At 46.6% G+C, this 15,338-nt stretch overlaps 1 protein-coding gene across 1 annotated transcript in view; it reads left to right on the top strand.

The window, feature by feature from the left end:
- PIK3AP1 (phosphoinositide-3-kinase adaptor protein 1) overlaps positions 1-15,338 on the top strand; it is a 90,554-nt gene that overhangs the window by 57,599 nt on the left and 17,617 nt on the right. The window contains exons 8-11 of the mRNA XM_036438715.2: positions 1,561-1,750; positions 11,835-11,930; positions 13,837-14,031; positions 15,155-15,220. Coding sequence (XP_036294608.1) covers positions 1,561-1,750; positions 11,835-11,930; positions 13,837-14,031; positions 15,155-15,220 — 547 coding nt within the window. The remainder of the gene's footprint in view (positions 1-1,560; positions 1,751-11,834; positions 11,931-13,836; positions 14,032-15,154; positions 15,221-15,338) is intronic.

Genomic DNA, 15,338 nt, shown 5'->3' with positions numbered 1-15,338 from the left:
TGGTTGAAGGGAATTACAGCCAGAGAACAAAGGTGATATGAGAAATGTGAGCCAGACTAACATCAGTGCAAGCTGGTCTTCCCAAAGTCTGGGGTGACTAAGTATGTGGAGTGAATAGACTAACCTGATTGCCTGTGCGGGGCATCATTGACATAAATGAGGCTAACGGTGCTCACAGCCTGGGAGTGTTTACTCAGCTTTACTTTGAAGTAAAAAAAAAGGAATAAAATGCAGTGTTTCATTTCCGTGCCAGTAGTTTTCAGTAAGGACAATACTGTGTTCATAGCAATCACTGCTACCTATTGAATTTACTTGATCGGCAAATGCATGATCTCTTTTAATTCTCACCACAATCCTTTGAAGTTGACAATATTGTCCTCTCCCTCAAACAACCAAGAAAAGGGCTTAGAAAGATGGAGTAACTATGCCTTGTGTCACATACTGGTAGTAAGGGTAGAGATGGATTTGAACCTGGTTTTCTGCCAAGGCCGGGGCTTGCTGTCCTACTTACTGTATGTCACAGGGAGGTTGGGAGATGCATGTCCAGCTTGCACTGAAGTTAGTTTGGCTCCCATTTCTCATATCACCCTTGTTCTCTGGCTGTGACTCCCTTCCACCAATGCAGCTTTAGCATTGTACCAAAAGGTTGTCCCTACGTGTTGTTTATGACCTCTAAGAACTGTCCCATTTCCTCTTTTCATCAAATTGGAACCAAATGCCAGACCTTGAATCTCCAATCAACACTCTCAGCTGCCAGCTGGTCCACTCCTTGGGTCTCATGAGGAAATCAACACGGAGTGTCGATAACAGATTAGCTCTTTCGGGCAGCGATGATGAAAATGAGCATCTCTGTGGGTTGATGCTGAAATAAGGATTGTGAAACACCGAAGTTTCTTATCACGAAAAGTTGTACAGAGGTTTCAGAGAAGCCAGCTCTCTGGCTTCACAATCACCTAGAGACCAAGTGGGAGAGGGCAGCCAGCCCGACCATCTCTCCTCCTGGGCACAGGGTATAAAGCCGAGGAGGCACTTTGGAGAAAGGCTCTGGAGCAGTCTGCTAGCAGGAGCGGGGACCAGTGAATGAGGTTCCTGAGGGACTCTGGCTACACAGAAGTGCAAGCACACCTAGATGCAGCCCATTTATCCCAGTTGCATCTCCATTTGGCTAGTCAGTAAGGGCTATTTGTTCTCTTCTGAAGAACCACTAGGGAGTAGTGGGAAGGTCAGCAGCCAGGATTGCAGGACTTATGTAAGGAAAGGCATAAGCTTTAGTTTTCTTATCTGTGAACTCAGGAATGTTGCATCTCTCTCAGGCTGTGGTAGAAAGAATGACATTGTCTAGTCAAATATCTAGCATCGGACCTGGCCCATAATAGGTGCTCATGAGAAGGTTGTACGTTTGTATCATCCGGTCTTTGGACATGAACACATCTTCTGGATGTGTGAGTCTGTGCTTAGTGCTGGGAGCCAAAGCCCTGGCCCCTGGGAGCCTTCCCTTTGCCAGCCACAAGCCCTCTTGGGGTGCCTCAGTGTGCCTGTGGGTCCCCTGTTCTCTTTCAGGAAACGGTGGACATGCTGAAGAGTCACATCAAAGAGGAACTGATGCAAGGGGAGGAGGCTGACGACGTGTACGAGTCCATGGCCCACCTGTCCACAGACCTGCTCATGAAATGCTCCCTCAACCCAGGCTGCGATGAGGAGCTGTACGAGTCCATGGCGGCCCTCGTCCCTGACGCCACCGAGGACCTCTGTGAGTAGCACCGCCCAGTTCTGCTTCCATGTTTCCGCTGACCAAAGGCTTTCTTCACTCTGGCGGATGGGGGAAGTCCCTGCTGACTGCCGCCTTACCCCAGAGAGATGAGGATCCTGTTTTATGCAAAGTTAGAGCTGCCACCATGTGTTGAGACGAGCAGAACCCTTCTGCAAACGCCCTCCGCTGTGGCCATTGCGTGACTGGACGCTGTAGCAAGGTCCTGGCAGTCAGAGCTGAGGAAGGCCTTGTCTCATGATCCGAGACGCTAAATTAGCAGTTTCCAACCCTGTCAGTCCCCGCAGGCCCTATTTACAGTAAACAACTTTCCACCAATGCCCCCTTTACTGCCCCGATGTGAGTTTCATATAATGTAACCTGGAAATCAAATATACACCCAAAGTAAAATATGAACGAGAATGATAAATATAAAATAGAACTGCTATAAAAAAAAAAAAAAAAAGAGAGAGAGGAAATTCTCAGGCGTGCCTGCACAGGAGGACATAATGGGATCGTTGGATACAGATGGCTGTGCTCAGACTCGCTGCCAGTGTCCGGCCTCATGTGCTGACAGACATGTACCCACTGTATTGGGGACTCAGATACTGCCAACAGTGTTGGCATCAGAACGTGAATTTTCCTAAATGGTGAAAATTCAGTGCATACTAAAGCCATACAAAAAAAAAAAAAAATACAAGTTGCATTTATATACAAAGAAATTTGCTCTTAGGGCTCAGAAAATGATAAGTGTTTTCTTTTTTTTTCATGGTAGCCTGATTTTATTGAATTGATATATAATAAACTTAATTTTCAAAATATATCTCCAGAACATGCTTTTTAAAAATATATATATTTTATTGATTTTTTTTTACAAAGAGGAAGAGAGAGAGATAGAGAGCTAGAAATGTCAATGAGAGAGAAACATCGACCAGCTGCCTCTTGCACACCTCCTACCAGGGATGTGCCCGCAACCAATGTACATGCCCTTGACCGGAATCAAACCTGAGATCTTTCAGTCCGCAGATGGACGCTCTACCACTGAGCCAAACTGGTTTCGGCAGAACATGTTTTTTTGTGTGTAAATTGCTTAACAGATTTTGCCCATTTTTGGTTTCACTAATTGGTGCTTTTTTTTTTTTCATTGTAAAAGTAATACATCTTTACAAAAACTTGAAACAAAATAGAAATATGTAACTGAGTTCTTATTGAAAGTCCATATAACTCTACCCACCAAACTAGTATAGCACTGGTAATAGTTTGGTGGGTATATTTGTCCATACTTTTCCTGTGCCTTCTAATATTAAATAAAAATATATGCGCACATACATAAACACAGGTATATACAGACACACGCATATGTATAAATATGTATTGTAGGCAGATTTTTAGCCTATCTGCGTGTCTGGGGAGATATTTAAAAGCCATTAGGGACATGAAACACTTCCCGTGCAGGGCTGTCCCACACATTATGGGTGTCCAGTAGCTTTCCCCCTGGTTCTGCTAAACTCCAATAGTGTCCCTCCATCAGGGTGACAACCCAAAACACTCTCATCGATTTTCCAAACGCCCTCCAGAGGGCAGTGCCGCGCCCCTTGAGAGCCACTGGTCTAAGTCATGTTGGTTCCAGCGCACACAACAGGGTTGAAGCAGGAGCACCTGCCGCCAGTCCTCTCAGAGCCTTCTTAATATGTCCCCACCTTTTGCTACCCAAGGCTAAGTACTCAAGACACTGCCTAAGACTTAACGCTTCTTCCGTCTGGCCATAGAATAGATTTAAGAGAGATAAAGCACAATATCCATCAATGTATCAGCTTTATTGGTGGAGGGTTTTCTGGAATGGGCTAGACTGAGCATTGCCAACTTGAAGCCTGAGAAGAAGACAGCAGGGCCCTTGGCCCCCAGGGAGGTGGGCCTGGTTTTCCCATCCATGGGTAGACAAGGAAGCCTGGCAACAGGAGGAGTGGGCGTGCAAGGGGGCCAGAGGCAGGCCCTGACACTAGCAGCACCCTTGACCCTGCAAACCCAGCACCTGAAAGGTGTGGTCCAGTGGTGGTGAGGTGCTTGCAGGAGGTAGGTCTGGCGGCAGGTGCTCCTGCTTCAACCCAGGTGTGTGCACTGGAACCAACGTTACTTAGACCAGTGGCTCTCAAGGGGAGCGGCACTGCCCTCTGGAGGGCGTTTGGAAAATCGATGAGAGTGTTTTGGGTTGTCACCCCGATGGAGGGACCCTATTGGAGTTTAGTAGAACAAGGAGAAAAGCTATTGGTTTCTCCTTTGGGAGGGAGTGGGGGGGGGGGGGCGGAGAGAAGAATGGTAGAAGCTCCCTTTAGCACCTAACTGGGAGGATTGGAAAGAATGTGGGCACTCTTTCTGAAAGAGCGGCGACCGGGCAGGGAGGTGAGGAGAGAGGGTGTCATCCCCACCATCCAGATCCTCTATCTCACCAAATCCTTAAAGCAACTGTACAAGAATATGTTTATTAACCTGCATTTTATGAACAAGGAAACTGGTGCACAGAGAGGTTCCACAACTTTCCCAAAGTCTAACAATTGTTGGAGTCCAGATTTGAACCCAAGTCTCGCTGTCTCTAGGACCATATTCTTCATTCTGCACCAGAAATTTCCATAGAACACCATGACATTTAGTCCTGGTTTATTTAGAAAACCATTTAGTGGCTGCAGCCCTGCTTGCTCTTCCTTTTTTTTTTTTTTCTTTATAAAAAAATCTTTGTTGTTGAAAGTATTACATATGTCTCCCTTTTCCCCACATTGATCCCTGCCTCCTGTCCCCCGCCCCATGCCTTTACCAGCACTATTGTCTGTATCCATGGGTTATGCATATATACATACAGTGTTTTTGGTTGATCACTTCCCCCCTATCCACCCTCCCTTCACTTTCCCTCTGAGATTCCACAATCTATGTCTCTGGATCTATTTTGTTCCTTAGATTCCATACGTGAGTGAGATCATGTGATACTAGTCTTCTCTGACTGGCTTATTTCACTTCCTGCTTGCTGTTTCAGACATGGGCTCATGCAGCCTCTGGTGCCCCTGCCCTCGCACATCCATACATCTCCATGTGCCCGTAAGCATTCTGGAGCATCTACTGCGTTTCAGCTACTCGCTTCCCCTGGTGTTGGGAAGACAAAGGGGACCAAGACACTGCTCTTTCCAGTCTGGGACAGAGACCCCTTCACAAAAGAACATCTGGAGAACAAGTGTTGCCCCTTTGGGAAGCCAGAAACCATGCATGATCACTGCAAAGAACATATGTAGGAAGATAGTGTTCATTCATTCATTCATTCATTCACTCGCTCTCAGGACCAACATGGAGTGCAGGCTTTAGGTCAGCTCCTTACCTCTGCTTTGGAGGTCACTTAACTGTGTTGGGACAAAACTGCCTCTTCTGAGTTGAGTTTTGGGAAAGGGAGAGGAATGAGGCCCTCTTCTCCAAAGGGAGTCTAAAACACACACTGAGTAGGAGGGTTGTCAGGGAAACCCACCATGTTGAATAGAGGGGGTCTGGGGAGCAAGGTTGGGCTCTGACTCTGTTTTTTATTCTACTCCAATCTTTCCTTCTCCCTGAATTTGCGTAGTTGAGTACACACACACACACACACACACACCCTCACATTCAGGATCTTTAGTTTAGATATGCTGCCACCAGGTGGCAATTACATTTCCAGGTTATCAAACCTTCAGCTTTGCTCCCAACTCCCTTGAGAATTTTTTGTTCAAGATTCCATAGATTTCAACCACCAACACCCTCGCCTTACTATGTAAGAAATGAATGTCTTCTTTAAGGTCAGGCTTATGCAAACACTAAATAAAAATGAAGACACGCCTCCCTTTGGGTGTTTTGGCTATCTCCTGGCCTTTGCCTTGCCTCAGAGAGTGAGACGGTGGTCCCGGCGGCCCTCCGGCTTAGGTAATACACTTTGCTTGGAAAGGTTCCCTGAGGCTCTGGGCTTCGGGAACCATTCCTGGGAGGCCCTTGTTCAACTGTTGCCAAGGTGATATGCATGTGGATTTAGCATTGCTTAAGTATTTCAGAGGCTTGTCTTTCTTCAAAGGGGGAAAGGGGCAAAAGGGGAAATGTGTACCCTCTCCCTCCTAGAAACTAAACTCACAGCAGTCACTCTAATCCATCCCAGAGGCTGTTCTGCTTCACGGGGCTCCTGTCTCCAACCTTTCTCTCGCACCCCTGCTCCCTCCGCCCTCTTCTGCAGCTCAAGTTTGTGTGCAGCAGAGAGCTGACGGAGCCCTTAGCAACCCCCTTGGTAACTGGCGTCTTTGTAACCGATCATCTCCAGTTTTTCTTTACCCGAGCTCTCTGATTACAGCCCGCTCTGCAAGCAAGGTCCCCTCTGAGCTGAGGGCACAGGGAAGGGCCTTGCCGCCCAGCCAGGGCAGGTCTGAGCCCAGCTGAAGGAGGCGCCTCTGTGAGCAAAATAGTTATTATTGATGTGGAACCTGCCGCCTTCCCTGTCTCACCTCTCAGGAGGCTCTGCCATCCTCCTGCCTTCCATCTCGGGAAGACTCTGGCTGCTGGAGCCAATAAATGCTTTAGGGGCAGGGGGCTGGGGGCAAGGCATGAGGTCTTACCAGCAAGGGTCTCATCCTGTTCCTGCCCTGTCCAGGCTGAAGCTGACCCAGCAGGGCAAAAGGAGGCTCAGCACTTCCGATGTCTGTTGCTTTTTGATCCTCCAGATCACATGTGTCAAACACAAGGCCCGTGGGCCAAATCCGTCCCGCCAGGCCTTGCAATGTGGCCCGCACCACGCTGTCATCACTGCACTCCGCTGCGTTTCCATCACAATGACAGTTTATGACTGTTCAGTAAACCATTCGGCCCGCGATTTAGGCTGGATTTTAGATTTTGGCCCCTTCTCTGATTGAGTTCGACACCCCTACTCCAGATGTACAGAGAATTGTGTTGGGGACAGAGGCACACAGTGAAAGCTACTGGATTGAATGTTTTAAAGTTAATATGATAGCCCCAGCCGGTTTGGCTCAGTGGATAGAGCATCAGCCTGCAGACTGAAAGGTCCCAGGTTTGATTCCGGTCAAGGACACCTGGCCGGGTTGAGGGCTTGATCCCCAGTGGGGGACTTGCAGGAGGCAGGCGATCCATGATTCTCTCTCATCATGGATGTTTCTATCTCTCTCCCTCTTCCTTCTTCTCTGAAATCAATAAAAAGATTCTTTTAAAAATAAAGTTACTACAATAATATCCTCACCACCATCATTTTAACTCACTCCCTCGAGCTATCCTCGGGCACTGCATGCAGATTGCGGTGCGCTGTGCTTCTGTACATGCTTCGCTGGTTCTCTGCTCCTCCCCCAGCTAGGAGGCCTGCATTAGCCACGGTGCCGTACACTGTAGGTGCTCCACTGTGTAACTTGGAGAGTACCAGAAAACAAGACACCGTCCTAGACTTTGTGGGGTGGAACTGTTTGTTGGCATCCCAGTGCAGAGACTCCCCTTTCCTGAGAGGCGGTAGTGAGACATCTGCTAGGTTTTCCTGCGAGTGGGACACCTCAGAGTGGCGCTAACTCCTCAGCCGCCCCAGACGGGCTTGTCCTTCATGTCTCTGGGCATCCTCTTGTGCTGTTCCTGCTGCCTGAGTTGCCCTTCTCTTTTCTCAGCGTGGGAGATGCCCAGATTCCTTCACAAAGCCCAGGCACCTCCACACATCCATTTGTGTGCTCCTTGTCAGTGTGTGTGCATTCACACCTCCACGCATTCAGCTGTGTTTATCGCACGCCTCACGCTGCTGCCTCCCAGAGCTTCCCTGGCAGCAGGAGAGCTGCACATTATACGAAAGGACCACATCATGAAATAGGTAACTACAAACCGTGACAGTGCCACGAAGGAAAAGGATACGGTACCCCGAGAGGGCAGCTGTGAAGGTGAATGGTGGGGCGACTTCGCAAGTCAGGGTGCTCACTGCACCCCACTGTGCGCTCCTTCCTGCACGGCAGAGTCTGTGCTTGCCAGAGTGTTGCATGGAAGCCCTTATCTGCATCAGGATCCACAGAATTTAACTGGGTTGCCTCTCCTAACCCCTTCATTCTTAGCCCCTTCTTTTTCATGGCCAACCATTCCTTAGCCGCTCTGATGTCAGACTGCCTTCCTCTCTTTCTCTGCCCTTGTGTCTACCTGTCTGCCTTTCTACCTCTGTTCTTCTCTTACTGCAACTCTCTCCCCTCCTCTCTCTCTCCCTCTCTCTCTCTCTCTCTCTCTCTCTCTCTCTCTCTCTCTCTCTCTCTCTCTCTTCTGTCTTCTTCCCAATACATCTAAATTGGGGTCTGGGGAGGTTGGACTTTCTTGTTGATGTGGTCGATCAAAGCATCCATTCCTCCTAGAAACCAGTCAGGCTTCAGCTTATCTCCAAAGGGACGATCACGCTGCTTCTGCCTCTGAGGCTCCTTTTCTGCCATAAAAACACTGGAAAACGTTCAGTTGGCCTGCTTTCAGGGGTTGAGAGCCTTTCCAGAAGAATGGTCTCACAGCACCTGACATTTCGCTGTATTATGTACCCAGATTAGGTTTGCTATTAAATGAACAGCACGTAATCTGAATGGAGTTTCTACTGCAGCTAAGTAATCTAGATGTATGTCCCACGAGGAGTATCACATGGGCTTCTTTGCAAATGCATTCTTGCTCTGGGCTGGTCCCCGAAGCAAGTGCCTGCCAGGCTTTCTCTCATCTGTTCATGCTTCTTTCTCCGCGGGAAAGGGTTCCTTCTGATTGACTCCCTCAGTCAAGTGCAGGCTAACTCCGCAGCCGCCTCTCCCGGGAGGAGACGGAGGCCCCGGAGTCTCCTTGTTTTTATTTGTTTCCTCTCTGCTGAAATGAAAGAACTTCACCCTTTCTCCTTAGACCAGCAGGTTTGGGCACATTTCGGTTTATTTTTAACTGGCGAGGGATGAAGGTTAAGCACTTGGAATCTGAAGTACAAGCCTCAGGCATCCAGGAATGCAGGGATTTATTGTCCTGCTTTGCTTTACAAAATGTCCTGTGTCCCTGCACCTCCAGAATTTTCTGTGTTTCAATCACTCGCGTGTTGCTCACCCCGTGCTTGGGTTGTGTGTGCACTTGGGTTGAGAGAATCTTATTGCTCATGAACTCCTTCAGCAAGGTGCTTTTCCTTTTCTTTATTGTTATAAGGGTAGTTTCTATTCCTACTAGAACTTACTGCCTGAGATAGGCATGAAAATAGTGCCTTAAAAATAATTTCAAGTACCAATGTCAGTTAGCTGGTATTGAGTGGCTGGGGAGCTGTGTTGAGAAGAATTCTGAGGCCAGGAACAATGCTATGATGGATCGGTAATGTTTGCCTTAAGTATAGGATAGGGACATGGAGGCCAATATATGTATTTGCTGTTCCTGGTCTAATTCAAAGATATTTATATTCAGTTCAGAATAAAAAGAACAATTTTATTTAAAATATAAATGGCCATAAGATCAATTTCTGGTAGCTTCTTTGGAGGCAGTGCACATCCAGAGACACTACAGAGACCCTGCCTGTATCAGGCCAGGACTGCTGAGTCCTCTGTGGACATGATTGAATTGAGTGTGTCCTACTCCCAGGCTGATGGTACTGATTATTTGGTCCCCTCTGTGGCAAGCAGAATAATGTCCCTGAATCTGTGAATATGCTTGGTTACATGGCAAAGAAGAATTACAATTGCAGGTAGAATTATCAGCTGGCCTTAAGATAAAGGGAATATACTGGATTATCGGGGTGGGTCCAGTGTAATCACCGTGTCCTTAAAAACGGAAGAAGAAATCAGAGATGGCACCACTTGGTTCAGCTGAGCTTTCTGCCCAACCTTGCTGGCTGTGAAGCTGGAGGAGGAGGGCCGGGTGCCAAGGAAGGAAGGCAGCCTCTGGGAGCTGGAAAGGTCAAGGAGACAGATGCTCCCCTCCAGCTCCTGGAAAGGGCTGTAGTCCTGCCAAAACCTTAAGATTATCCCAGGGAGAGCCATCTCAGACTTCTGAACTACCGGACTGTACGATAATACGTTTTGTTCTTGTTTTACGCCACTAAGCTTGTGGCAGTTTGTTACAACAGCAAGAAACCAATACACTATCTAGGCTGCCTCAATATAATGATAATGATTACCGCTAATATCTAGTGCCTGGCACTGTTGATAAGCATTTTATAAGCATTGTCTTAATTGGCATGTACAGTCTTCTTATGAGGTGGATACTGTTATTTATTCCCATTTTACAGATAGATACTGTTATTTATCCCTCACTTCATAGAAGCTCAGCGATAGCAAGTAACTTGCCCAAGGATGCAGAGCCAAGTGTCAGAACCAGTGCTTGAACCTAGGTCTTCAGGATACCAAAGAGCATGTCTCATTCACAACCCTTATGCCCTGAACCACAGGACTCAAAAGGCATTTTGCATTGAAAAATATTCTTTCAAATATGTAACCATGGCATTGTTTTTAACAGCAAAAATGAAATGGAATCGTGAACAACAAAGCGTAGATCAATTGTGGTTTATTTAAAAACTAGTGGTCCGGTGCATGAAATTCATGCATGGAGGGGGCATGTCCCTCAGCCCGGCCTGCACCCTTTCCAATCTGAGACCCCTTGACAGTTGGACATCCCCCTCACAATCCGGGACCGCTGGCTTCTAACCTGCCTGCCTGATTGCCCCTAGCCACTTCTGCCTACAAACCTGATCGCCCCCTAACCACTCCCCTGCTGGCCTGATTGATGCCTAACTGCTTTCCTGCCAGCCTGATGGCCCCCAACATCCCTCCCCTGCTGGCCTATTGTCACAAAGGTTTTTATTAGTATAGATGGAACATTATGCAACAATTGGAAAGAATGTATGTGTTAGAGCCACTTCTATCAGCACAGTACCATCTCAAAATCATAATAATATCATCTCAAAAACAAAACAAGAACTTGGTTTTTAGGTTACTCATGTAATTGGGTCGTTATAAGGAGGAAGCACATTGACCTTTGGCTTTAATGATTAAGCATAAACCCATGGAGACGAAAATGTGAAAACCATTCAATTACCACAGTAAATCCACTTAAACTCAAGCAACCAACAGCACAGTACTTTATGACTCTGAAATATGTGTTTTTGGAGCAAAAGTTCAGCCTGTGTTTAAAGTAGAGCTTTGATATTATCAAGAGGTTGTACTCACTGTGTCATATTACACATTGACTGAGGACTTACTTGCTTAAGCAAAATATGTGGTTTGAAGTTGAATAGTATACTTTCAGAAAAAAATGGTTTGAATTTCATTATTATACACACATATACTGTTTCCTTACTACTTTGATCTTTGGGGACCAGTTAAAGACAACCTGGTGAATTTGTATGAGGAATTCTATGCAATTCCTTATATCACATTTCCAAAGAATACAAATTCACCAGATTGTATACTCTTCAACTTTAAACTATATTCATACCTTTTGAGCCCTGTGATCCAAGAAAGGGCCTGAGGATTGTGAATGTTGCTCTTCTTTATACTCCACATTTACTCTGTGTTCTTATGGAGTAGTTGGATGGATGGATGGATGGATGGATGAATCCCATATAATAAAAGTGTAATATTCTAAGTGCTGACCAATAGGTAGACTCAATTGCTTAACCAATTGCTATAATGTGCACTGACCACCAGGGGCAGACGCTCAGACTGGTACGTTAGCTTGTTGCTGGGGTCTGGCTGATCAGGACTGGGTGAGAGGGTTGGACATGCCCTGAAGCCCTCCTCCAGTCCTTTCCTGACCGGCAACCTTCTGTGGTCTCTACCCAGTCAGCTGTTCCCCTCCCCCTCCTCCCCCCATTGGGACTGGGCAAGATGGCCCTGATTGGTCCCAATCACTGGCCAGGCCAAGGGATCCCACCCATGCATGAATTTGTGCACTGGACCTTTAGAGGATAGATAAGTATGACGGATAGGTGAGTAGATGAATAGATTAATGAATTCTTGAATCTCTTGGTTCAAGATCTCTTGATTTGTTAAAATTTCTATATTTATCTGAAAAACCTCCTTGCTTATGTGGAAGAACAACTTATTACCTCTTAATCTCCTTTTCCTTCTAGATGTGGAAATGCTTCAGGCCAGTACATCTAGCCCAATCGCTGGAGAAAGTTTCTCCCGGGCCACTAAGGACTCTATAATCCGCAAGTTTTTAGAGGGTAAGTTGTAGCTATGAGCAGGGAAGCAAAAGAGAGAAAGAAAAACACATGGAAGACATTGCCTGGTTACATCTGAAAGTTGCTCCACTCAAGAAATGGGTTTCCATGTACATGGCTTATGGGTGATTGAAGGCATTCTACCCCGCTGGCTCTCCCATCAGCCTGTCACATGGAGGCCAGAAGTTCCCACCGCTGCAGCAGTTCATCTGGATTCACAAGTTGCCTTCAGCAAGACCTTTTTTTAAATGCACATGTTTCTCTTTAATCAAAATTGATTGAGAACTTGCTAGGAGCAAATCACTATTGTGGATGTTGGGCTGGGGGACACAAAGAAAAATAAGATTTGACTTATTTCCTCTCTGATGAAGGAGAATATAGGGGAATATGCAACCCTGTTATTAAGTGGAGGCTGAATTGCAGAATGGCTAAGAACACAGCCTCAATCCCTCCTCGGTTTGCAGGGAAAATGTGGGCAAGTTACTCAACTCCTTTGTGTCTCCGTTTCCCCAGTCGTGAAGTCAGATGAATGTTGTGAGAATTAAATGAGTTATTTTACATTAAGCCTCAGAGCAGGGCCAGAAATAGATCAGGTAATAAAGGTGTATTATTGTTGGTATTCTTTTCTTATCATTATTGAAGGTGTCAAAGGTGGGTGTTAAGTTATATGAGTAATCCCTTAACTCCGTTCAATCATTTATAATTTATAATGGAGCCTATTGATCAAATATTGATAGATGTAGAAGGCAGGGTGCTAAGAACATAGGATGGGAAAAAAATAGTTTTGACAGTAAAGAGCAAAGAAAAGTTGTATTAGTAGATAAATCAAGAGCAGTCTCCCCACTGCTCAGAAAATGCAATGAAAAACCCTTAATAAATACTAAATTAGAAATCTCCATAGGAAGGAGACCCAAGCTTCACTCATCCCTGTATCTCAATCAGGCATTTAATACAGATTTGTTGGCTGAATGGTGCTAAAGAGAATAAGGAAGGGAGAGGAAAGCCCCTACTATGCGTATACACTGAGCTGGGTGCTTTCCCTTTTATTATCTCATGTTGTCCTCACAGTATTCCCCTGAGTAGGTCTCAGAGGGAAATCAGGCTCAGAGAACATGTTCCATAACATGTTCAAGGTCACACAGCTCTCATGTATGAGGTGTGGCTGGCACACGGGTCGGCTGAGATTCCCGAGGACAAGAGGACCTTGTGTTTGGGTCTGAGCACAGTGCATTTCAGCCTGTTACCAGAAAGGAGGCAGAGAAAATCTGAGGGACAGAGGGCAGGTGGCAAGCTTCGTTCCTAAGTCTTTTGGTCACTGGGGAGCAGAGTGGAGGCAGAGGTCGCAAGAGAGGCAGTAGAGCTTGCTGGTTAGGAGCACAAGCTCTGGAACCGGTGTTTCTGGGCCCCCATGTGGCTCTAAGAGACTCTGAGCAAGTTATTTACATCCCCAAGACCCCAGGTACTTTATCTGCAAAATGAGAATTATGATTACAGTTCCTCCATAGCATTGTAATACAATCAAAGGAAATAATGTGGGCAATACACTTGGAGCAGTGCTGGGCACAGAGGAAGTCCTTGGGAGGGGTTTGCTGCAGTCATTTTGATGCTGAAGGTGAGGGTGCTGGAGCTGGTGGTGGGGAGGCCTCTGAGCCACCCTCCCAATGCTGCCCAGACCCAGGGGTTGGTTCCCAGTGTCCTTGGGCTTTAGGGCCATCCTCCCCTTTCCTTAGTTCCAATGGGAAGAATAACTGAGTTTTGGCAGTAAAATTAAGATGATAAGAGCCTAGAGCTCACTTCCTTTTGCTGCGTTGATGGGGGCCAAGGAAGGTGACATCAGTGTTTCCTCAGTTGCTTTGCATGGAGTTGGTTCTCCACCACTGCTTCCAGTCACCTGTAACTCCGTTTCTAGGCAATAATGTGAGCATCGCCACTCTGGAGAAGGAGCAGTTCCATCAGGATCCAGAAGATGTTTATCACACAGTGGAAGACGATGAGGCCTTTGCCCTGGACCTGGCCAGCAGGCCCCCCGTCCCAGTGCCCAGGCCAGAGGCCAGTGCTTCTGGTGCTCACCAGGTGCCCGACAATGAACCGTACATTTCTAAAGGCAAGTTGCGGGGAGTGATGCGCTGGGGGGTATGCAGAGCTTCTCAGCAGGAAGGTCCTAGATCCTCTAGCTTCTGAATCAGTATCACTCGATGGTCTGAGGGTCTCCAACCAGCCCCAAGGGACAGTGTCAGAGCGTGAGGCAGATTCCAGAACTAGACGAGGGGCAATGATCAGATTCAGTTCTGGCATCCCTGAAAGCATTTATACACAGTGTGGAGACAGAGATACACAAGTTTCCTTCCACAAGACAAGAATCTACTTTATAAACTCTAAAGTGCTATAGTGACGTAAGTTTTGTTAAGTAACATACCTAGGTATTACTGTCCTATTGGCATCAATTTCAAGGTTTAGATGTGAATAATGAGAATCAAAGCTATAATTGAGAACTCACATGTGCGAGGCATTTGTCTAAGTACTTTCCATGTATCAACTCATGCAATCCCCACAGCAACCCAACAAGGAAGATACTATTGTCATTCTCATTCTACAGACAGCAAAACTGAGGCCAGGAGAGATAGAGCTTAAGATCATGTGGCTCATAAGGGCAAGCCAGCAGTTGAGTCCAGGGATTCAGGTGCAGAGCCCAGGGAGTCTTAACCACCACACAGGCCACTGTGGACATCGGTCACTTTAGTTTTCCCTATTAGCCTCTATGGGTCTGCCACTCATGAGTGATTCATCTAAATTCCTTTGGAGCTCTGCACATTGCTTCTGTCCCACCGATCCGCGTTCTGTCTTATGCCACTCGTTGACATGTTAAGTGGCACTTCCTTTTATTTGTAAGCGTCAAGGTGTTCCACAGCTAGCTTCGGGAATTCAGGGACCCAGTGCACATCATTTCCATCGCCCTTCTCTGTAATGGCCTGGCTTTGTCCTTCTGGGTTTGAGACCTTGTCTGCTTGGTTTGTCCTCAGCTCCGAATCCCTGCAACTTCTGCTCATTAGTTGCTCCTCTGAGAGTGTTGATTTACAGAACTCCATACATGGTCCAAGGAGTGAGGTCCTTATGATTATTAATTTTGTACAAGGTCTTGCTAATTTTTGCAAATGTATAAGACATTTTAAAGCCCTTTAGAAAGAAATCGGATTTGGCTTTTACCTAGAATACTGTTTATCTCACAGTTTTTGCAGAAAAAAGTCAAGAGCGGCCTGGGAATTTCTATGTTTCCTCAGAGAGCATCAGGAAAGGTAAGCCCGTTGTCCTCAGCAACCTTTTGTCCGACCTGAACTTCCAGCGGGGAGAAGTGTTAATGTTTCAGTGATTTCCAGGTGTTACTGCAAATCCTTAGTTGGCGTTGATAAATAG

Source organism: Pipistrellus kuhlii, unplaced genomic scaffold (genome assembly GCF_014108245.1).
Source record: "Pipistrellus kuhlii isolate mPipKuh1 unplaced genomic scaffold, mPipKuh1.p scaffold_m20_p_15, whole genome shotgun sequence".
NCBI lineage: Eukaryota > Metazoa > Chordata > Mammalia > Chiroptera > Vespertilionidae > Pipistrellus > Pipistrellus kuhlii.
Note: the sequence above shows the minus strand (reverse complement) of the source record. Positions and strands in the feature narration are given on the sequence as shown.